The 24627-nt window shown below is 36.6% G+C and overlaps 1 protein-coding gene across 1 annotated transcript in view; it reads right to left on the bottom strand.

Moving 5' to 3' along the window:
* DMD (dystrophin) overlaps positions 1-24627 on the bottom strand; it is a 2325391-nt gene that overhangs the window by 434674 nt on the left and 1866090 nt on the right. Inside the window, 1 exon segment of the mRNA XM_043994767.1 lies at positions 7354-7526. Coding sequence (XP_043850702.1) covers positions 7354-7526 — 173 coding nt within the window.

The following is a 24627-nucleotide window of genomic DNA, read 5'->3' as shown; positions in this document are numbered from 1 at the left end:
TTTTGGGAGCACTGAAAGAATTATTCTCAAGAAATCTGAAAGAGGGGAAGAAACAAAGTTTTTGGCAAAAAAATCTAGGATGTTACTACTACCCCTTCAAAAATGATCAAGAAAATATTAGTAACTACCAGCCCATATGTTTACTTTATCACTTATACAAAATCTTAATGAGAATAGCCTACATGTGTATTAAGTTTATACTTGATGAAGGCAAGGGAAAGGAATAGGCAGGCTTTCACAAATGAGATCTTATAATAGACTAGAGTTTTGTAGACACAGCTTGCTAAAAGGTACAGATAAAATTGATCTCACTATTCTTATGTTAAAATCATACAAAATTCCTTGAAGATGCTACATATCATAGATAGAATCTATGATTATTAATAGTAAGCAAGACATAAAACAGGGACTTATATATTGGTTTTTTTTTTTTTTGTGGGGCAATGAGGGTTAAGCGATTTGCCCAGGGTCATACAGCCAGTAAGTGTCAAGTGTCTGAGGACAGATTGGAACTCAGGTCCTCCTGAATCCAGGGCCAGTGCTTTAACCACTGCACCATTTAGCTACCCCAGGACTTACATACTGTCAAACATGTTTGCCATTGTAATAGAGGATGTCGACTAAAGAGCCTGAATAGAAGAGGAGTTCCCTAGAAATTTTGAAGTCTTCTAGATAACTTTGCTTTTCAATGATAATGTGTTGACTGTATCAAATCCTGGAACATTGAAGTTGTTAGAAAATGAATTCCACTGAGGAGTAAGGATCTATCAAAGTATTGAAATGTGTCTGAATCCCCCTTCAATTTTGGCTTTGATGGGGATGCAATACTTTAAAAGGCAGTGGTTTTTTAGAAATAGTTACAAATATTAGAAAGTTTTTATACTGAGCAATAACTTGCTTCCTTTTAATCCCAAACATTGTACACAGTTCTTCCCTGTGGAGCTATGTAGATTGAATGGGGCAGCAAGATGGCACAATGGATAGAGCACTGGTCATAGAGTCAAGAGGACCTCAGTTAAAATCTCACCTCAGACACTTACTATGTGACCCTGGGCAATTCATTTAACCCCGATTGCCTTAAATATCCAGGGCCATCTCCAATCGTCCTGATGTATATCTTGCCACTGGACCCAGATGGCTCTGGAGGGGAGAGTAAGGCCGGTGACTTTGCACAGCCCTCTCTCACTTAGATCCAATTCACCGCAAGTCATGACAACACCCTGATGTCACGGTCCTCTTTGAGAACAAAAGAGAAATGTCGACAACATAGATTAAATACCTTTTACAAACCAACCCTTTAAATTGTAGAAGACCACTATATACTCTTTAAGTCTTTTTTTGTTATAAGATCCATTAACTGTTCCTCATACACCAACACTTCCATACCTTCTGCTTGCCACTGTATGCACCAATTAATGTTCAGATATACAAATCTCTAAACTCTATGTAATCTAGTAGCTATAATGTTTATATCTGGAGAAAATAAACAAACAAAAAAAGGTAGCCAATTCACTTCCTGTAATTCTACCTTTTATTAATTATCTTTTTCAAGTCCCCAGGTAGACCAGAATCTCTATTTGTCTTAAAATTCTCTAATGTATTTTTTATGTAATATTGTCCAGTGGTCTATGCTGGTATCTTACAATAGATCCTAGATTCAGAGGTAGAAGAAACTTTAGAGGCCGTCTAACTGAATCGGCCCACTTTACAGTTAAGGAAACTAAGACAAAATTAAAATGATTAAACAGCTAGTTAAGGGGAAGAGCCATAATTTGAATCCAGGTCCTCCACTGTAAATTTAATACTATAGGCTGCTGCCTCTTTTCTCTCTGTTTATAATCTTTAATATTCATAGGTGAAGGAATTCATTCTACCTAAATGGTAAATCTTCCCTCAGCCTACCATAGTTGCTCTGTACGTTCAGAGCAGATACTTAAATGAATGAACAATCAGTTCTCAACAAATTGTATGCTAATCTTCAGTAAACTGTGTAAAACTGGAGGGTCAAAATGAAATGTGCAGTATATATGAGGCTGATGTTTTATAGAACCTTAGATAAGGTTGTAAAAATATATCCTGTAAAATTCTAGAACCTCCAAATGGGTTTAGGATGAGCAGTTTCTTAACTGGTCTTTCAAGGATCTGTCTGTGCTACGGTACCTAAGTCTTGGGATAGAAGTGTGAAGGTTGTACTGTTTAGGTATCAGCTATGTCTATGCAATATAGACATGTCCATTTTCAGTTTGTAGATACTTAATTTGAAATCTTTTAGAAGTCATTCCCAATATGTGGATAAAATATACATAAAGCAAAACTTGGTCTCCTGAAATAATTTTCCCTTTTGACTTCCATTACAAAAATGGGTATGAATTCTCATGGAAATATCTTGGGCAACAATGGATACTGAAGTCATAATTAAGAATACAGAGAGAAGGGACAGATTCTGAGGAAAATAAAGGGCCATTGAAATAAAGAGAAACTATGAATTAGGACATTAGGCCAAAAGCAAAAAATCCAGGTCAGAAAAGAATGATCATTTTAAAAATAGGCCATCAATTCCAACCTCAAAAATTAAAGTCCTAAGGGGCTTTCTCAAGGTAGACTCCACATTTTCCCTCTGCTTTCTTTCCTTTGAACAAGGAGAACTGAAATCCTTTAGCCACATCTCCTTCTCAAGAGGTCTAGCTTTGCTCTGTGTAGGACAATTCAATCCCATTCTGTTCAGCCAGGCACTGTGCTAGGCACTGGGGATGCAGAGACAAAAAGGAAACAACTTTGATTTTTTCCTCCTCCAAATTAACAGTGATTCAAAATGGTTTCCTTAAATTTCTCAGGTAACATACGTCATATCTGATGCTTTAATGAATTTCTCAGTCATAGTTTTACTTAGTCCTACCACAAAGAAGCATTAAATTCCTTATTCATTCAGCAATACATGGAATTACTTGGAAATGTGACTATATGCTACTGTAGTAAATGAAAAGATTTAGATTTTTTTAAAAAACAGATGTTTCATATAGCCTTTTATAAAATTCTGAAGTGATCTGACAAAAAGTAAATGATTATAGCTATGGAAATAGAAAGCATGCATACATATGCAGACATAGATAGACTCCATTTTAATACTGGGTGACGCTCTCTGTATATGTCTTTGTAGACCTATTAATACATTCAATTATGACATATATCTATTTTCACATAAAAAGCTATAGTGCATAGGGCACAGGACTTAGAGCCAGGAAGTGTCCGAAGAAGATACCTAAGTTAGTATCTGTGTGACTAGTCACTTAGTCTCTGTCTGCCTCAAATTCCTCAGCTGTGAAATGGGGATAATGATAACATCCACCTCCAGAGATTACTGTGAGCATAAACTGAGATAATACTTGTGAAGTACTTTGCAAACCTTAGTTATAAAAATGCTAGTGATTATTATTATTAACAAAAGCCTTTGTACTTTGGTTTTGTTATCGATAAAATGAGGGAGTGGGACTCACTGATCTCTAAGGTCTCTTCTACCTCTAAATCTATACTATGGTAAATTGCCATTTTCAAGCTCCCTACTATTTAAATATCCTTGAATGTTTCTTATCATGACATGAAACTTTAACCAGAAGGGAATGGGACAATCTTGTGTAAGTGATATATGATTTTCAGTTCTTCAACTACATTGTATTCAATATCTTTTAAGATTTAAAAACCCAATATCTTATAGTTATTTTCCCTACTAATATCCCTTTGAAATTACTTAGTAATAATCATTAAAGCAAATTTGCTCCAGATTATATCTAGCATGGCTATTCAATTAAAAATCAGAATGTTAGAATTTGAAGGAACTTTTAAAATCTTCTAAACCCCTTCCCCTCTCATTTCATCTATCTGTCTGTCTGTCTTACAACTGAGGAAATAAAAAGTGCAGACAGATCAAGAAACTTACTCCAGGTAACACAGCAAATGAGAGAACCACCATGTGAATTCAAGTTTTCTAACTCCCTCTTAGGTACTCTTCCAATTATACCATTTTTTACTCTTTTATTTATAAAAGTTCTTGAATTCTTGACTCTGGTTGGAAAGACTGAATGGACACATATTCACTAGAGATAGTTCAGATATTCTTTTCTTTCTTTCTTTTTTTTTTTTGTGAGGCAATTGGGATTAATTGACTTGCCCAAGGTCACACAGCTAGTAAGTGTTAAGTGTCTGAGGCTGGCTTTGAACTCAGGTCCTCCTGACTCCAGGGCCAGTGCTCTATCCACTGTGCCACCATATTCTCTCTCTCTTTTTTTTTTTTTGCAGGGCAATAGGGGCAATAGGGGTTAAGTGACTTGCCCAGGGTCACACAGCCAGTAAGTGTCAAGTGTCTGAGGCTAGATTTGAACTCAGGAACTCCTGAATCCAGGGCCAGTGCTTTATCCACTGCGCCACCTAGCTGCCCCTGCCACCATATTCTTAACACATGCATATTAGAATAATGCAAAGGATGTCCTAAGAAAATGACAATTGGAACAAATTCTCGGAATATTAATCTCCCTGGAGAATGCCCATTTTGAACTATGTTTCATATATATGTGTGCATATATCTCTCTGTATAGTTATAGTATATTCATGCATGCATGCATAAATACATATATGCATATAGAACATTCCAAGACAGTATAATTTTAAGCAATTAAAGCTTACATATGTATATATGTGTGTACATATACACACATATGTTGAGAGGAAGGCATTTTTGGTTTGAGAAATGCTATTTATAAGTAATACAGAAATAAAAATGGACAATTAATGAACAAGGAAAACAGGTGGTAGTTTTAAGCATATCTCCTTGCTTGGCTAGATCAGAAAGTCTATGCTGGGAAACACCTATCATCAGACTTGATTGCATATGTATGTGGAAAGGGGCAGGGGAGAGGATGAATGGGTGAAAAGGTTCAATTGTTAGCAAACAGAAAATTTCAGTTTAATATTCAGGCAATGGGGAGACAGCATAAGCTTTTGAGTGAGGAGCTGATGTAAAGAAAACAGTGTTCATGGAAGATTAGTCTTTCAGGCTATGGATGAACTGAAATAGAAAACAATGTAGGCAAGGATAATGGCTAAGCTGTTGGTGATAGGAACTTGGATTCTAGTAAGGAAATGATGGCTGGAGAAACAGAAAGGAAGGAAAATGTTTTAAGTGGAAGACATCCTCTAGAACAATTTGATGACAACTTGTGGAGGCTTGAGGATACCTCTTCTTAAGGGTCAATAAAAAAAAGAACTGGAAATATTTGGATCCAGATATTTGTATTATTTGAACTCATCAAAAGGCAAATTTGTTGTTTGAAAAGCTGAGGATTCCTTAACTATAAACCTAAATATTATCTCCTCCTATTATCTCTTGAAATAGAAAATTTCAAATTCTCAAAAATACTTTCTCCATAAAGCAATGCAATTTTGAAGAGAGAATATCATAGGTTTTGCATGTATAGGCCTATTTTTTTCTAGGTGATTTTTCAGCTCATAATATTTCACTCTATAAAATAACTAAGATAGAGAAATATTCTATTTGTAATGCAAGTTGATAAGCACTGCTCATATCTTTGCATCCTTTCCCAGTGTTTTTCAAACTTACCATTTTACCACTTCTATTCTGCCTCCCTCATCTGAACATTTGCCAATCACTAGGAACTGCCAAATGTCAGAGACTAAGTGAGCTTATTTGTTTTGATGAGAAAGGTTATTTCTTTTTATTATAAATAGTTGCTTATAAAACCTATTGCCTATATCATCATACAGACTTATTTAAAGACTCAAACCACTGACTTGAATGTTTTATTCTAGACAGGTAACACAAGTGATAAGCTAAATGATGATTTTCTGGGTGATTAATGAAAGCAGAAATTAATCACAGTGGCTGACGTGAGGGAAATCTCCTAAATTGAATTGCTCGTATTTTGACTGACATGCTGTTTTGTCTTTTTTCAATCCTCTTTATTTCATCGAGTTCACAGGGAGCAAAGAAAAGGCATCTGTGGAGAGAAATCTTGAAATAATGCTTTGAAGGTCTATATCCCCTTTCTTTTGCTTGCCTACAAAAACAGTGCAAAATCTTTCTTTTCTCTACCTACCAATATCTTTTCAGTCTCACATCTTTCATTTATTTTTAATGATAGATGTTATGAAGGTGCTTTCTGTCATTATACATACTGACCTTCCTCAGGGCTTGTGTTACAGAAAACTAATATTTCATACGTTACTTTGAGAATGCTTCTCCCTATTGCTGCCCTGTGACCTACCACCAACACATGGGTGTAAAACTAACGAACAAAAAAGCAAGGTGAAATGAATGCCTTGGAGTGTGCACTTGGAGAGACGTAGACAGAAGGGCAAAGTTCCAGGACGAACTTTCAAAAATTGTCAAGAGGCAGAGGTGGGGGAAGAGTGCCACTGTGCCCTTTTGAAAAGCACTCTCTTATTCCAATTTCGATTTATTAAAGGATTTTCTCTCTCTCTCTACCCTTAAACTCTATTCTTTTTGGTTTGGATTTTAGCATGACTAAAATGGAAGCTATGGAAGTTATCTTAAACTATCTTATACCTCATGGCTTACCTTTGCCCCCCATCAACCTAGAAGAATTAGGAAAATAAAAGATCACAAAATGTAGCACAGGAGAAAGCCTAAGCAACCATAGGATAGGAAATGGTGCTTCTACTCTCAGCACACTCATGGGTTAATTGGTGACCTTGGGTTCTAGACTACCTCTTTGTAACTCTTTTTAGATATTTATCAAAATAATTATAATGAGAACTATACACTTTGCAAAACATAGGGATGCCACAATTGAGAATTTAATTTCTCTTAAAGAGAATGGCATGCAGATAACATCAAACAAAGGTATGTAGTTTTGCTTCCTCCTATAATTTTTCACTGGATTCTCAGAATCTTGCTATTTTAAAAGGATACCCTCTGTTTTGTATTACAAATTTAACAGTGGCTGATATACAAGGAATACCACCAGAATCTCCAGCCTAATTATATGTTAATTCCATTGCTTTTTATATAACCCTCTGATAAGCCAAGAGCCAACTCTAGAAAATTAGAATACTGTGCTCCTAATTTAAATGCACTAACATCTTAATATGCATCTCTCCTGTGGTTATAAAACATCACCATTTTAATCTAATCTGCACCCTCAACTATCATCTCCATACCAAGCAAATGAATCATTCATTTATTCAAAATAATATGAATCATTCTGAAATTCTATGATTTACATAAGCAGATATAAAATTAGGTCCTTGTGCTGGGAAAATGGGGGGTAATTTTGCCATTAAAAAAAATCCATTCTGGGATTTCTCTTGATCTATTCCTACCTGATGTTGAGAGACTTTTTCCTCAGCTCGCTCCACTTGAAGTTCATGTTATCCAAGCGTCTTTGCAACAAGACAGCATCATCAGAACCTTCTAAGGATCTCAGAATTTTCTGGCCATTTTCATCCAGGTTGTGGAAGATATCAGTGTGAGCTTCAATTTCTCCCTGTAGATCCTTTGTAAAAAATGAAGGACACAGAAAAAGCAAGCAGGCAGTTAAAGATATTGTCAAACAGAATAACTGGAAATTTAACATAATATTTAAAGATTATGATTGGGCCATTGATAGGAAAAACAACCTAAAACCCACCTTCACAAAATTCAAACTCATTAGTCCATCTATTGTTTCTTCATTTTGGTCAAACAGATTAGTATCATGAATTTTATTAAGTAGTGATTGTAAATTGGTACCAAATCACATTGAAGTAAAAGTTAATAAATTTGTAAAAACTTAAAAAAAATATTCATAATCTTAGAAAAGGCCTCTTCCTTCTGAGGGGTGAAACAGACTGTTTTCAACATTTTAAAAAGAAATTAATTCCCCTATAAAGTACCTTACAAAACCTCAGGTTTTATTACCGTGGCTGGTTTTGTTCTCCAATGAAAATAAGGACTTCATTGGCTCTCTTGATAAAACACCTATTATCATTGTTCTACTCATGCCAATGATGTAACTGGATGTAACAGCAGCATATACTTTACAATTCACATTCATTTCACCTTTGCATCATAAGCTTTTGTTTATCAATAAGGCTTTCAGTCAATGATACCATTGTTGTTGTTTTTTTTCCCCTTTGTCAGGTGAAAAGTTCAGAGAGCCCTGAGAAGATCCATGCATCCAATCATTCTTGCATACATAGATCAAGACATTCATCATCATAGTAGAATCTGACCTTTACATGGTATGTCTTCCTGTGTAACATTTTCAGCTTGAACCGGGGACTACAACATTGATCCTGCTGCATAGCAATCCTGAGGAAACTAAGCTACTGAAACAGTTCTGCTTTAAAATGCCAACTTTGCTTACATTCTGTTGACAGAATGAATTTCAGAGCACAGGCCTCAACAGTCAATAATCATAAACAGGCACTTTGTGCTTTGTGGAGATGGTAGCCAGGCCTTTCTTTGTGGGCGGGACCATGAAGAGAGGAGGGCTCGAATATGCAACTGACAGTTTGTACTAAACAGCCAACTTTCCTTATCATTTTGTCATTATGAGCCAGAGACATTATAAATTCATTTTATATATGTGTTTCCCTCCTTGTTTCTAGCTGAGCATCTGATGCCAAAAGAACATTCTTCAGAGAGCTGCCGGGGACCAGCATTCCTTTCTGCCTACACAATGAATGGAGGCTTTGTATATTATCTGACTTGCTCTTAGACATTTGTATGCTTGTGTTCAACAAGTTTAAAAATTCATTCTGAAATGACTAAGAATCAAATTGATCTCTGTAACTAGAAGAATCACCCTTCCCCCACCCTCCCCTTTCAAAAATGGAATTGAATTACTCTTCTAAAGAATGGGAAAAGGTGGCAGGAACACTCTGGTAGTGATTCCAAAGAACTGGTTTGTTTTCAGTAATAGTCTTTAGCCCTAGAGTTTTGAATGTTGCAGACGTGAGGTGGAAAGGCAATGAACATCTTCTGTCACTATTTCTGGCAGCCCAAGTATCATTGATTGACTCCTTTAAAAAGGCTGTTCCTTTCTCTTTGGCTGGAAGACAGAAGGGAGATATGGAATGGACTCTATCAGAGAATTTGAAGAATAAAATAAATGGAATTGTATCTGTTTCCATCCCATCAATACGTTTGCTCTAAAAGGAGATGAGCTGATTTTGATACCAGTATGTAGTGTAAAACAAATTGAGTTCTGCTGTTAGAGCACCCATCTGATGATTTAGCCACTTCATTTAAACAAGCGTGAATTAAAAAAAAAAAACACAAACAAACCAAAAAACCAAAGGAGCATTAGAACTGGGACATTGTTTTGCTATATCTGAAATTAAAAAAAAAACCCACCATCACCAACAAGAAAAAATCCAACATATAGTGGAATGAGGAAATGAATAACATTGTTCACAACTTCCCAAAAAATCAATAGCCAAGGGTCAACAAATTACAGTTCAAGGGCCATGCCTGGCCTACCACCTGTTTTTACATTATTTTTAGGTTGGGAGTCACACAAACCCCAGGCCTCAACTTCACTTTGCAGTAAACACTCTGGTGATTTTTATAATGTCTTGATTTTATTCTGTTTAATGCCTATTTCTTGGAAACTACTTAATACTTCATAAATTATGGGATATATTTTAGAGATCCCTCCACAAAAGTTCTATTCCCAAACCTCATCATAATGTGAAGATGAACTTCACTCTCCTAAGGTATGAATCTGGAAATTCTGTAAGTACATCCTAGATGTTTGGCTAATTTGAATGCAGAAGGCTCATCACTAGAATGTTATACACCAGGTAATCTACTGCTTGGTTATATTGACTCATTATAAATTATTCACAGAGATGCGAAGTGGATCTCCACACACTGAGAAAAATCATAGAACACTTCAGTACAAATTTCAGTGATTAAAACCAGAACTTTTTGATGTCCTGCTTTCATTAATTAAAACTGGTTAACATTCACATGTAAATAATTGTGTTTTTGTATTTTCCAAGCATTTTTGAATTTTCTGTTTTGCATTTCCCAGTAGAGTCTAAGCCTCAGTGGAAATTTAAACTAAAAATATAGTCTTCCTTACTTAGCTCAAAATAGATGGGTCTTCCTTATAGAAATATAAAAAAAAATCTTGATTCATAAATTTGCTACTTGTTCTTCCCTGAAGATACATACACACATAAACCATTAATTCTTCCATTTAATATATGTATAGTTATCCCTTCCACATCATGAGGGTTAGGGGCATGACAACCCCATGATTTGGAAAATCTGCCTAAATTTTTTTCTCTTCATAGCAGAGAAGGAGTCTGCTTTTTTCTTTTTATTTTATGTGGTGTTTACAGCATGTTATTGTAAAGTTTGGGTTGATATTATACAATACTATACATATATTTTATTAATTTCTGAGTTTCTAAACTTTTTCTGTGTCATCTGTGGCTTTTGCAAAACTCCTCCAAAATTCCTATTTAATTTCTTTCTTTTCTTTCTCTCTCTCTTTCTTTCTTTCTTTCTTTCTTTCTTTCTTTCTTTCTTTCTTTCTTTCTTTCTTTCTTTCTTTCTTCCTTCCTTTCTTTCTTTCTTCCTTTCTCTCTCTCTCTCTCTCTCTCTCTCTCTCTCTCTCTCTCTCTCTCTCTCTCTCTCTCCCTCTCTCCCTCTCTCTCTCCCTCTCTCTCTCTCTCTCTCTCTCTCTCTCTCTCTCTCTCTCTCTCTCTCTCTCTCTCTCTCTCTCTCTCTCTCTTTCTTTCTTTCTTTTTATTTGCAGGGCAATGAGGGTTAAGTGACTTGCCCAGGGTCACAGAGCTAGTAAGTGTCAAGTATCTGAGGCCAAATTTGAACTCAGGTCCTCCTGAATACAGGGCCAGTGCTTTATCCACTGTGCCACCTAGCTGCCCCCTCATTTAATTTCTTATGCTGACATGCTTATATTGAAACCAGGATGGGCAGAGTTGTGATGGAGAAGGGATAACTATTATATATCATTCATTCATTCTTCTATTACATATTCTTGCATATATATATACATATATCTGTAAACAAACATATACATATTTCATTTATTCTTCCATTCATTAGACTTTTATTAAGCTACTGTGACATTATAGTTCTTAGAGATATACAAAATAAAAAATGACACAGTGCTTGCCTTCAGGGAGCTTATATATTATATTTGGGATGGGGAACAACATGTATACAGAAAAGTAAAGACAATATACATACAAGGTAGATGCTGAGTAATTTTCTGGGGGGAAAGACACTAGTGACTAAGGAGATCAGCATAGATCTCCTATGGGAAGTAGAATTTGAACAGCTCTTTGAATCTAGCTAGGCACTCTACACTTTAGAGAGTGAGAAGGAAGTGCATTCTAGGCTTAAGGGACAGAAGAGGGAATGTTGCCTATCGGGAAGAACAAATAGGCTGGTTTGGATGAAGTATGCGAAAGACCATAATGTTCAATAGACCTGGAAAAGTAGGTTAGAGGCAGAAGGTGAATAGCTTTAAATGCCAAACAGAGGAATCAGTGGAGCTTCTTGAATAGGGGAGTAATTTTGCCAGACCTGTGCTTCAGAAACATCAATTTGGAAACTGTGAAGAACTGGAAAGAGAAATCAGTATATTCATGGAGATTAATCAGAAAGCTATTAAAATAATCTAGGCAACAGATGATGAGATACTGAGCTTGATGGTGGGAGTGGATAGAAGAGGATAGATGCAAGAAATGTTGCAGAGGATAACCTGGTAACATTAGGAAACTGATCTGATCCTAGGGTTGAAGGAGAAAGAACAGTTAAAGATGACTCTGGTGTAACGATTGGAATGACACCACCTGCTGGAGACTTACTGTAGGAAAGCTCTGCCATGAGGAGAAGACCTCTGAGGGAAAGGCCATGTGGCTTTTCTTTGGTGTCAGGAAGTGATGTTTGCTTGTGGGAGGAAGAGGGGGCAACACTGGCTCTCACTCTCTTTCGTCGGGACTCTCCCTGGTGGAGAGTGGAGCTAGAAATGCGCTGTCCCTTTAATAGATAGCTGAATCTAGGCCTTTCTTTCTCTCTTCACCAAATTCTTATTCTCCTTAATAAATGCTTAAAAGTCTTGCTAAAGTTTATAATTTATTGGCAACCACTCATTAGATATTTTAGACAGGCTAGTGAGAATTTTAGCCCCTTACACTGGGATAGCAAATTCTTGTGACTAGAAGGTTGCTGATGCCATCAGAAGAAATATAAATGTTTGGAATAATAGAGGATTTTCAGGAATTGGTAAAAAATTCCATTTTGGACATAATGAACTTGAGGTACCTATGAAGTATCCAATTATACATGTCCAAAAGGCAGTTCAGTATTTCTACTTTGTGAGTTCAGTGAACATGAAATGAAGGCATATTCAACAAGATGAAGAGTATGACAAAAGGGTTTAATATGTATTATTAGAGGCCAGTTCCCTGAGAATCAAATCTAGTACTACTACATGACTGGGTTCAGGGCAGAGGGGATCCTCACAGAGAGGAAATTGACTCAGTGCCTCAGGCACTGTAGGCCTCATTTTATGGTTGTTTAATTGTTCTCAGTTGTGTTCAACTCTTTGTAAGCTCATTTTGGGGGCTTATTTTACAGATGAGGAAACTGAGGCAAACAGGGCTGAGTGACTTACCCAGTGTCACACAACTAGTAAGTCTCTTAAGCCAGATTCGAACTCAGGAAGGTGTTTTCCTGACTCCAGGCCCAGCACTCTATCTGCTGTGCCACCTAGCTACCTAGCTAGGATTCTTCAATATTATACAATAAATATATAGGAAACAGAGAAAAGGGGTAACATGACCCCTATCTTGAGGATTTTGTAGACTTGTTGAGGAGATAAGATATCCAGAACCATTATAAACAGCTAAACTGTAAATGTAATAATATGAATTAGGAGGAGAGAGTCATGTTGACTTTGGGAAAAGTTCATAGAGGTTACTGTTTTTGCACTGTTTTAAAGGATGGGCAAGATTTGAATAGATTGAGAGAAAAGAGGACTCAGGTTAAGAAAGACACAAAGGTGAAAATGATCTTGGCTTATATAGGAAGCAGGCTACCATCCAAATTACAACAAAGGGAGGTTTACCTAGGAAGATGAAGATATTCTTTTTTTTTTTTTAGTGAGGCAATTGGGGTTAAGTGACTTTCCCAGGGTCACACAGCTAGTTAAGTGTTAAGTGTCTGAGGCTGAATTTGAACTCAGGTACTCCTGACTCCAGGGCTGGTGCTCTATCCACTGCGCCATCTAGCTGCCCCCAAGATGAAGATATTCTTATTCCAACACAAGTATAAGGAAGAGGTGATTGTTTCTGTGTGTGTGTGTGTGTGTGTGTGTGTGTGTATTTTTCCTTTTTTGAAAAGCCATTTGTAAATGGAACATCCAGGAAAACTAATAAGAATACAAATAAAAGATTGAGTAGAATTTATAATAGGATTATGTATTAAATAGAATTTTTTACATTGTCTATGGATAATGAGTCAACCAGGGAAGAATAAAAGAGAAATTATGGAAGGAGAAAAAAAGAAAAAGTAATGAGAGGGAAAAAAGCTCTAAGCCAAATACTGAATAATTCACCTTTACATTTAAATGTAATTGTTAATAACACTATTATCAACATAGACAATGTAATTTCTCTGACCTTGCCACTACCTGCTCTTCTACAAATAAGTAGTATTCATGTATATATACAAATATGCATATATACACATATACTTTTATTTATATATGCATAAACACATGCATATATAATATATCCATGCATATGGTAAAAGCCTCTTTCCTTGAAACTCATGTATTTGGCAACTTTATATATAAGGACTATATCTAAGAACCAATAAGAAAGCAAAACAGTCATTTAAACAGCCACAACAGATGAAACAAAGGCAAAATACTAAATAAATAAATAAAATAATTATGCTTTATATATGAGTAGATAGACTCTCAATCTTAGTCTATTTATACTTTAGAAACAATTCTAACAAACATATGTTTATATATACAATATCTGATTTCTAAGCAAGTAGATTAAAAACAATGATAGTAAATTGACTGAGAAAAAAATAGAAAAAACCTTAACTCCTTCCTCTCCACAAATAACTTAATCTTTGCATATGTTGTATATGTATATATTATATATGTATACATGCTATGTATGTTATATATGACCATGTTGTTCCCTGCAAGAGTGTAAACTCGGGCAGCTAGGTGGCACAGTGGATAGAACACTGGCCCTGGAGTCAGGAGGACCTGAGTTCAAATCCAGCCTCAGACACTTAACACTAGCTGTGTGACCGTGGGTAAGTCACTTAACCCCAACTGCCTGAAAAAAAAAATAGAGTGCAAACTCCTTAGGGGAAGAGAGTATTTATTTTTTTGTATTGATTCCCTGATAGCCCTCTACAGTATGCTACAATACTCTGAAATCTCATCTTGGCATGAAGAGGATCCTGGGTTCATAATTATGCTGTTGGAGTCAGTAGTCATATGAACAGTCTCTTTCTGTGTTTATTTTATCTAAATTCTGATATCTCATCAGTTAGAATAAGAGTTTCTCTGCTGATCTATTTATGTCCATTAAAAAATAGATATTTGTCAACTTGCCTATAATGTATCGATGAGTGCTCTAGATAGCCATAAGGAGAACAGACTCCAAATTTACACTCTTTCTTTTACTACACTATAGCTATTCTCTTTTAGGAGAGAGATAAGAAATCACTAATGTATATAGAGGCCAAAGCAAAGACAAAGTAGAAGAAGTGAATAAAAAGGGATTAATCGAAGGCATGAAATAGTAGTACTCTGACCCAAATCTTGAAACAAAATTCATTCCTGGCCCGGCTTAGAAGGCAGGATGATATTTTACTTTACTTTAGGTTTAATTTTATGAAAGTAACCTTTATTCCTTTTTTTGGGTAAATTTTTTATTCATTTTAAACTTAAATATAAAATGAGGAAAGGGGAAAAAAGAACATTTCCATGTACACAGCAGAACATGAGAGGATTCAATATAAAACAATAAATTTCCATTTCAAGAAAATCTATATAATAAATGTTACACACTGTTTTCAAAGCTACCTGGCTTTTTTTTTTTTTTTCTTCCTTGTAGATTTTCTTTTGTTCTCTGCTGTGCACTTTTTACTTTATTTTTTTCCTGTCCTCCCCTGCTAACCTGGACCCTAAAGAAGGTGACACAAATGCAGATACACATATACACATACACATGTACACAGATATCGATAAACATACACACATGTATATATATATATATACATATATGTAAGAAATATGCATATTTCTACTTGTCTTCTCTTCCTCTGGAGGTGGATAGCATCTTCCTTCATAGGTCCAAGTCTTTCCATGTTTTTTTAAGTTAACCATCTCAACATTTCCTACAACACAGCAGTATTCCAACACAATTACTTCCTATCTGAGAAATTGTCTATGAAAGTTCACCCCACCCCAATTTTCTACATTCCTTCTATTTTTGACTACATTGGCTTTATTTATACAATAAAATTTCAATTTAAAATAACCAAAATGATCAATTTAACACTTCAACAATGCTCTCACCTTATAATATAGTTTCAGGTCTGATCCTTCTGAATCTCCTTCTTTTACATCTTTTTCCCCTGGTTTCTTTGAAATTCCTGATCTTTTGTTTTTACAAATGAACTTTGTTATTATTTTTTCTAATTCAATAAGATAAATTTTTAGTAATTTAATTGGGATTGCATTGAATAAATAGATTAGATAGATTAAAATTGTTGTTTTAAAAATTATATTGGTTTTACCAATCCATGAACAATAAATAATAGCACAATTATTTATATCTGACTTGTATAAAAGTGTTTTATGTTTATTTTCTTATAATTCCTGTATCTGTTTTGTCAGGTAAGATGATATTTTAGAAAAGAGAAGAGAGAACAGAGAAGCATAGTAGAGATGGAGAAAGTAATGAGAATCTATGAGCAAGAGTTGCTGAGTGATTTGGATTTAGGGAAGAGGTAAAATTAGGGTCGAGATGTTCTTGAAATGATATACCATAGACAATGGATGGATGACCTTGAATTAAAGATTTAGGAGTTTATATTTGATCCTAAAAAGAATAAGGCAACATTATGTGTTCCAGAGCAAATGATAATAATAATAAAAAAACAGTACTTGTACAATTTTAACCTTGTAAAACTTTGATTCAAGAGTCTGAAAGCCAGTCTAGAAAATTAATTTGTTCTTACTTGAAGTGTTTTTTTTTTCTAACAGATTTAGCCCCACATGCTAAAATCTTGGCAACATTTTCCCCCCTCCTTGTTCCCCATACTTTGAGGTCCTTTGCTGGTATCTCAAGTGGGAAAATAGATTCTAGGGGAGGGCAATGAAGCTGGGAAGGGTTGAGGACTAGAAGTAGACTGCGGATGGGAGGATGTATACTGTTCACTCCCTCCCCCCTCCCTTAACCCCTTTTATGTAACTGCTTCCAGAGGAAAAGCTTTGAGCAGGGATGTGACATCCTAGGGACCTTATTCTGTTGGGGAAGCACATGGTCATTTCACCCCCAAAGTGCTCAGAGGTTAGAAGTTTCTTGTATCCTGGCCGACATCCCTGGCTGATATGAGTAATTTCGCTTTTCTAAAAAGCCTAGCACCTTTGGATGCAGTTCCTTAGAGACCCTTTATGGAGCTGTCTACCTGGAAGGAAACATCTACAGAATTAGACTCAATCATGAGAACTGTTCACAAAGTTACAACCTTGAATGCTCTCTTTCACTGGGAACTCCTTGTCCATGAGGATACTTGAGCTTTCACACACCCTGTTGGCATCTTTGCAGGGAGGGTCTAGGATCCTGAATTCCTTTACTATCCCAGTTTCAGCTGTGGCTACCTCTCCTACTCAGACTTCTCTCACTTTAGAGGAGAATGGGGGAGGGAATTTCATTCGATTGTTTTTGTACTAGGTGGAAAAATTCCTGCTTACATCTAAAAGTAATGTCTCTAAGCACTTAGAATGGCTCTGATTGGTTCTTTGAGCTTAGATGAGCTATATCTGGACATTTAAAGATAGACATTCCTATTTTCAAAGAAATACATGTTTGCATATGGGCTATGCACATAAAAATCAACCATACTGTGTCAAAATTATACATTTTGAAGACCCATTTTCTATCCATCCATCCATCCATCTATCATCTATGTGTCTATCATCTATATTCTATTTATCATCTATCTTGTCTCTATCCATCTTTCTGTCTCTATCATCTATATGTCTGTCTGTCTATCATCTATCTACCATCATCATCTATGAGTCTGTCTATAATCTATCTATCATCTAGATAGATGTGTCTGTCTGTGTATCACCTATCTACTATCTATCTTCTTTGTGATGTAGACTTTTTCTACAGAGATTCATGATAGGTAAAGATTGTGTATTGGAAATAAGCAATTAGTTGATGAAGCCTCATCTTATCCCATAAGCAATATTTTAAAAGGCAAGAACACATTGCAAAGCATATTATTTTTTGATAAAACATCAGAGTCATATCAGTGATGGAACCAATTTCCTTTGGCTTGTTTTAATTGTCCATATTGTAAATGGAGGATAGGGGAAGAGGCAAAGCAAAACCAACATTGTAACACTGAAAAGCAATAAAAATTTAGAATAATTGGATGGCATAAAGCAGAGGTGTCAAACATGTGACTCATGTACCATGAGCCTCTGACACTTCCTAGTGTGACTTCAGTCAGATTAAAATATAAGTGGGGAATCAATGACAAAATAGCAATACAATTATCAACTGTATCCAAACAGCCAAAAAGCACAGCACTATTTGTCTTAAATAAGTTTCTAGGTAGTTTTAAAAATGTGTCTGAAAAGGATCTGCATATCATGAATGTGACTGGTTAACTAAAGGAATGCTGAAGTAATTGGGTCTGATCCCCCAGTGATCTTTGGTGGGTTAATTGTTCTCTAGTACCAGATTTAGCTAATTACTTCTTCTTGGGGAACTTAATGGAGCTTCCATGCTTAGGGAGTTAGCATACACTATTTAGCAATTGACTTCTGTCATGGGAAAGAGTAGATAATAGAGGGGCTTCTACCCTTTTTTGCCAGTGCTCTAAATGGTACAGATAAGAAAATAAATTATTATAAGTATAAAAAGTTAAAACCAGGCATTTTGTCCTATGAATTATAGCAAAGGAATTCACAGTTCTATTTATTAAGAAAGCACTTCAGGGGCAGCTAGGTGGCGCAGTGGATAGAGCACCAGCCCTGGAGTCAGGAGTACCTGAGTTCAAATCTGACCTCAGACACTTAACACTTACTAGCTGTGTGACCCTGGGCAAGTCACTTAACCCCAATTGCCTCACTTAAAAAAAAAAAAAAGAAAGAAAGCACTTCAAAACATGGGGAAAAGGGAAAGAAGAGAAAAAGGTAAAAGTTAGCTTACTAAGCATGGTCAACCTTGGCATTGCACCAAAGGTGATAGGTGATACTGAATTGATAGTGAGTGATAGAGCCTGGGATCAGCACCAGGTATAATTATCAAACTGTCAATAGCTTTTTGGGGTATACTTTTCCTGTTAGCAGGCATTTCCAGCCTATAAGCTCCTTCTTTTCTCTTTCCAGGTGCTATGAAGTAAGAAAGCCTTTATTATCCCTCCTCCTGGCCAATGGTTTCGCGTTGTTGCTAGAAGTTCAGGTATGCTCGGTAGTGTCCTCATCCATATTTCTGCCAATATAGGCTTGCTCAGGCTCTCTCTTTCTGATTTGTTCCATGTCCTACAAGCAACCATGACTTTCTTTGTAATCCTCTCTAACCTGCCTTGCTAGGGAGTGAATACATGCAAACCCTGCATAGCAGCAAACAAAGCGGGTACGGTGGAAAGAGCACAGGGACCTGAGTTGGAATTTCATTTCTGACACTATCTGTGCAACTCTGGACAAATCCCTTAAACCTCCCTGGGTTTTCTAATCTGTCAAATGGAGGAGCCGGATTATATGGCTTCAAAGGCCCCTTCCATCTCTAGATGTATGATCCTACTATATTAGAAATTAGATTCTTCTATCCCTGAAGGATGGCAGGTCTTCCTGTTCGTCTGTGCCTTGGAAAACAAGCTGAATAGGACTCACCTAAAGTGCAGAGGATAATATTCCTGCAACGGAAATGTTTTATGCATACGTCTCAAGGAATTGCTTTTCTTCCAAAGTAATCTTCCTGAAGTACAGTTATGACCAAGCTACTTCCCCCCTACCCACTCCAATTGATAAACCTTGGGGTTTCCTATTACCTCCAGGATCAATTACAAAATCCTGTGTTTTTTAAAGCCCTTTATATGCTGGCCCTTCCCAATCTTTCCATTCTTCTTAAATTTTACTGGGGCAGCTAGGTGGTGCAGTTGATAGAGTTCTGGCCCTGGAGTCAGGAGGACCTGGGTTCAAATTTGACTTCAGACACTTACTAGCTGTGTGATCCTGGGCAAGTCATTTAACCCCGATTGCCTTAAAACATCCAGGGCCATCTCCAGTCATCAGGATATATATCTTGTCACTCTGATTTATAGATAGATAGAGATAGAGATATACACACATATTGATATTGATATATATATACTGATATATACATATAACATATATACATATATATGTATATATGTATATATATGTGTGTGTGTATGTGTGTATATATATATATATATATATATATATATACACACACACACACACACACACATACCGATATACACACACACATGCATATCAGAAGGCTCTGGAGGAGAGCTTGAGGCTAGTGATTTTGCACAGCCTTGACTCACTTAAATCCAATTCAGTGCAAGCCATGACATCTGTCAAGGTCCTCTTCAAGAACAAAGGACAAACAACAGATTTTATTCACCCCCAAATATTGTGATCCAGTGACACTGGCCTCCTTGCTGTTCCTGGGACAAGGCATCCCATTTCTCACCTCTAAGCATTCTCAATGGCTGTCCCCCAAGCCTGGAATTCTCTCTCTCCTCACTACTATTTTTCAGCTTCTCTGGCTGTATTTAGGTCTCAGCCAAAATCCTACCTTCTACAAGAAGCCTTTCCTGATCCCCCTTAATGCTAGTGATTCCCTCTGAGACAACCTTCAATTTATCCTATCCTTGTCTTGCCTTCTCTCTTCTACCTCTCTTTCTTCTCTCTCATAAATCTGAGATGGTCTCATAGGTAGTCTCACATATATAACTATAGCTATACCAACTATAAGTATAGACACATACACACATATATAGTTATATAGTTATTTGCAGTAGTCCTCCCCCACTACAATGCGAACTCCTTGAGGGACTATTTTTGCCTTTATTTGTCTCTCTAGCACTTAGCACAGTATCTGGAACATGGTAAATGCGCAATAGTTAACTGACCATTCACCCCAGATATACAATGATCAGAGTTTTATTTTTTATTTTTAATTAAAAAAAATTTTTAAATTTTTGGTGAAGCAATTGGGGTTAAGTGACTTGCCCAGGGTCACACAGCTAGTAAGTGTCAAGTGTCTGAGGCTGGATTTGAACTCAGGTACTCCTGAATCCAGGGCCAGTGCTTTATCCACTGCGCCACCTAGCTGCCCCCCAGAGTTTTATTTTTAAGATGGGAGGCCACAAATAGACAGTCCCAGTGTTCTCACAAATAAACGCTTCTCATTACATTATTATACAAAACCAATACATCTTTCAATTTTCCAGGAGCATTAGCAATTGAGCTCACAATTCAGCAAACATTTATTGCCTAATATGTAACAGATATCGTGCCAGGGGCTACAGATACAAAGATAATATATATATATATATATATATATATATATATATATATATATATATATATATATATATGTACATATATATATACACACACACACACACACACACATATATATATATATATATACACACACACATATTTTTCACCCCCTTTTGGTGAGGCAATTGGGGTTAAGTGACTTGCTCAGGGTCACAGAGCTAGTAAGTGTAAAGTGTCTGAAGCCGGATTTGAACTCAGATCCTCCTGACTCCAAGGCTGGTACTCTATCCACTGCGCCACCTAGCTGCCCCCCCAAAATAAATAATTCTTCGTTTCCTGCCCTCAATATGCTTACATTCTCCTGAGGGTAAAAAAATATTCTCCTGAGGTAAAAATATTCACATAAGTGAGTACGAAATATCTACAAATGGAAAGCATTACTAAACACCCCAGAGAGCAAATTGGGCATCTGACTGCCTGAGGGGGCCCTGCTTTTAAAAAGAAAACTTTTGGAAGCAGCAGGAAGGTACAAGTAATTCTGGAAAGTCTGTCTTACGGCCTAGCATAATGGAAAATTTCCTAGCTTCTATGGAAATAGTTTGCCATTGATGAAGGGAATGATTAAGAGTGATGCTCAATAACAGACTTCAAATAGGTTGTGCCACATGAAGAAATGAAACGATTCCCATAGCACAGAAATGAGCAATTCTCGGCTGCCCTTCTTCCTGAGTATCCTCTTTATGTGCCTTCTATAACTTATTGGTTTATATATTTTTAAATGATTCTGAGAAGAAGGTGGAGGTGCTCTTTATTTTATTAAAAGCATACTCTCTCTCATTTCAGGAACCGGAGGCATGCCCTTTTATGTAGGTGCTGATGCAGAGGACATGAGGTAAATGTTATGTCATTCATTCTGGCAACTATAAATTCAAATGATGGTTTGGAAGAAAAAGGCCTGCTGAGCTGGAAAACAGAATGATTCCTTCGGCTTACTGAAGAAACAGTGCGCTACAGGCAAAAATGTCTTATAATAATCTTGGGAAAATATACCTCTGAGTCAATGATGATTTTCTGTTGCTGCTGGACTGTTTTGCCTAAAGCCAAGCAAACTCTGCCTGATGATAACATTTCTTAGCTGCTGATTCATCTCCTGGTCTTCAATTCCCTTAGCAAACTTTTATTGGGCCCTCATCATGGGAACATTTACAGAGCAATTTCCATAATGATAAAATCTCTTCAAATGAGATTTAAAATGTAATTAAAGGGCACATTTTATGTGTTAAAGGCATTGTTGTGAAATGGCCATACATCATAGTGCCGCAAAGCCCCCTTTCTGCTGGCCTATGGCACGACCCCAATTTTATTCCTGTGTGATTACATCTCTCAGTTTCATGATAATGACTTGATTAGGAAAAAAAAATAAAGGAAGATAAAAGGTATCTCTAGTGCAGAGATAATCCCCTGAATACCATTTATACATCTGCAGGTTCTTCTTCCTTCCCTCATACCAGTCTTTAGAGGATAAGAGAAACATCTTAAATGGAGAAGCTAATACTGACATCCTGACAGCTAAAAGTAAAAGGGATCAATCTGTCCCGAAACACTGATCTCCCCAAATCCTAGAACCCACACTCATGATTTTAAGCACAATTACTAGCAAAGTGACAACTGTGGGTCTGAGTTCCCTGAAACAATAAAGGCTTATATGCCTGGAAACCTTTCTGGAACTAGTGAGAACAAGAATGCATTCCCTGAACTGTGGGGAAGTAACAAAAACATTCTTTGGCAATTAATCTTGACCCGAAAGAGAAAGACACAACAGCAAGGGTTTAAAGTCTCTAAAATGCCAAACCAAAGTATCTTCTTGCCCTCCCTATTCTTTAGTCAGTAGTGGATATGACCAAACTAACTATATCACATTTGTTGTTATTGTCTGTTATGTATGATTCTTTGTGACCCCATTTGCTTTTATTTTTGTTTTGGAGGCAATTGGGGTTAAGTGACTTGCCCAGGGTCACATAGCTAGCAAATATCTGAGGTGGGATTCAAACCCAGGTCCTCCCGACTTCAGGGCCGGCACCATTCACTACACCACCTCACTGCTCAGCATCTTCATGTACTCAATCTTTAAAAAGATTTTTAAAAATCACTACTTCCTGTCCTAATTCCTGCTTTCTATTACCACTACCTTTGCTCATGCTTAGAAAGATCCTCCCTACCCTCTCTACCTCCAATCCTTCAAAGCTCAGCTTAATTCAGAAACTTACTCTGAGGAGCCCTTGCTGGTCACACTAAAATTCTCATAGCATTTCCCTAGTTGCATGCTACTGTCATTCAGTAAAGCACTTAGTAATCCTTCAACATGTGCCGAGCACTGTGCTTCACACTTAGCACATTGTCTCTCTGGACAGAGTTATCTATGCTGCCTGCCATTATATTGTAAGCTCTTTGACAACAGGATCTGGGTTATATCTACCTTTGTCTCCTCAGTTATGTGTGTTACACATAGTAATTGGTGCTAATAAATGCTAATTTAATATCTACCGAGTTGAACTTAGCATGGAAAAGTATGTCTACCTATTTTTGGGCCAAAACAAATGACACATTATACATACATAATTGTAGAAACAGCATATAAAATCCTTAGGGGGTTTATACTTACAAAATATCTTTTAAACTTTCTAATATTTAAATGTATGCTATTAAAATATTTAAGAATAATTTTAGGGCTTCTAATTTTATTACTAAGATAATTTATCACCAAACAGCGTCTCTACTTTTCAACTCAGTGATGTTTCATACAGATGCAAATTTTACAAAAATATGTAAGAGAATGTAAAAGAACGACAAGGGAGAGTGGCCTATATTTTCAAAGAGAAAATGAATGTATAAAAAATCCTGGCCTTATAATGTATATGCTTGAAATAAAAGTAATTTAGAAATAGCCTTTATTCTAAGATAGCTATAGGACCAGATTTGTGTGTTTTTAGACTGCTTCAGACTTGAAGCATTCAGGTTGACTTACATCAACTTGAGCTCAGGAAGGCAGCATGCTTGCTGCACAGATATTTACTTTCTCTAATCCCAAATACTCTAGAGAAAGTCTAATTCCACTGTAACTGCATCCTCTCTTAGTCAAGCAACCACCCTCAACTTTTGGGCAACATCTTTTGCCAAATAAATCCCTCACCTCTCACTCCTAACATGGGAGATGCAAGGGCTGCAGACAAAGATGACATCATTCTCAGTAGGATCTTTCTTTTCCATTTGGTTATTCAGCCAAGGTTCCAATGCCTATTTTCTTTGTGCAGAGTCCTGCAGGATAATTTGGGGAACAGCTACCTCTATTACTTCAACTAACATCCCACTGCTTCTAATTAGTGCTGATTTTCTCTTACAATAAGTGGCCATGAAAGCTGAACTATCCAACTGCTTCAAATGTTGTTGAGAAAATCCCAGGGAAAATCAGAAAAGTTCCCCCTCTTTCAGTAGAGAAATGTCATGCTTTCACGATCTCTTTCCATCAGTTTTGACTGCCCAGAGAATCTTTGCCTTTTGCTGGACTGCAGGCTGAAATGTCATCGAATGGGGGAGGTGAGAAAGATGAGAGATTTTCTAGATCGATTCCCTTGCTGGACAGACATGGGAAACATGGATTGGGAACGGGCAAATAAATGACTTATCCCAGGTCACACATCCAGCTGGGAAATGTCATATTCAAACCTAAATCTTCTGACTGGCCCCATTCTCCACCCACATTACACACTACTTCCCATTCTCCCAAGTTACTTAGCATAGTGCCAGAATTATAGGG

Source organism: Dromiciops gliroides, chromosome 3 (genome assembly GCF_019393635.1).
Source record: "Dromiciops gliroides isolate mDroGli1 chromosome 3, mDroGli1.pri, whole genome shotgun sequence".
Classification (NCBI taxonomy): Eukaryota; Metazoa; Chordata; class Mammalia; order Microbiotheria; family Microbiotheriidae; genus Dromiciops; species Dromiciops gliroides.
Note: the sequence above shows the minus strand (reverse complement) of the source record. Positions and strands in the feature narration are given on the sequence as shown.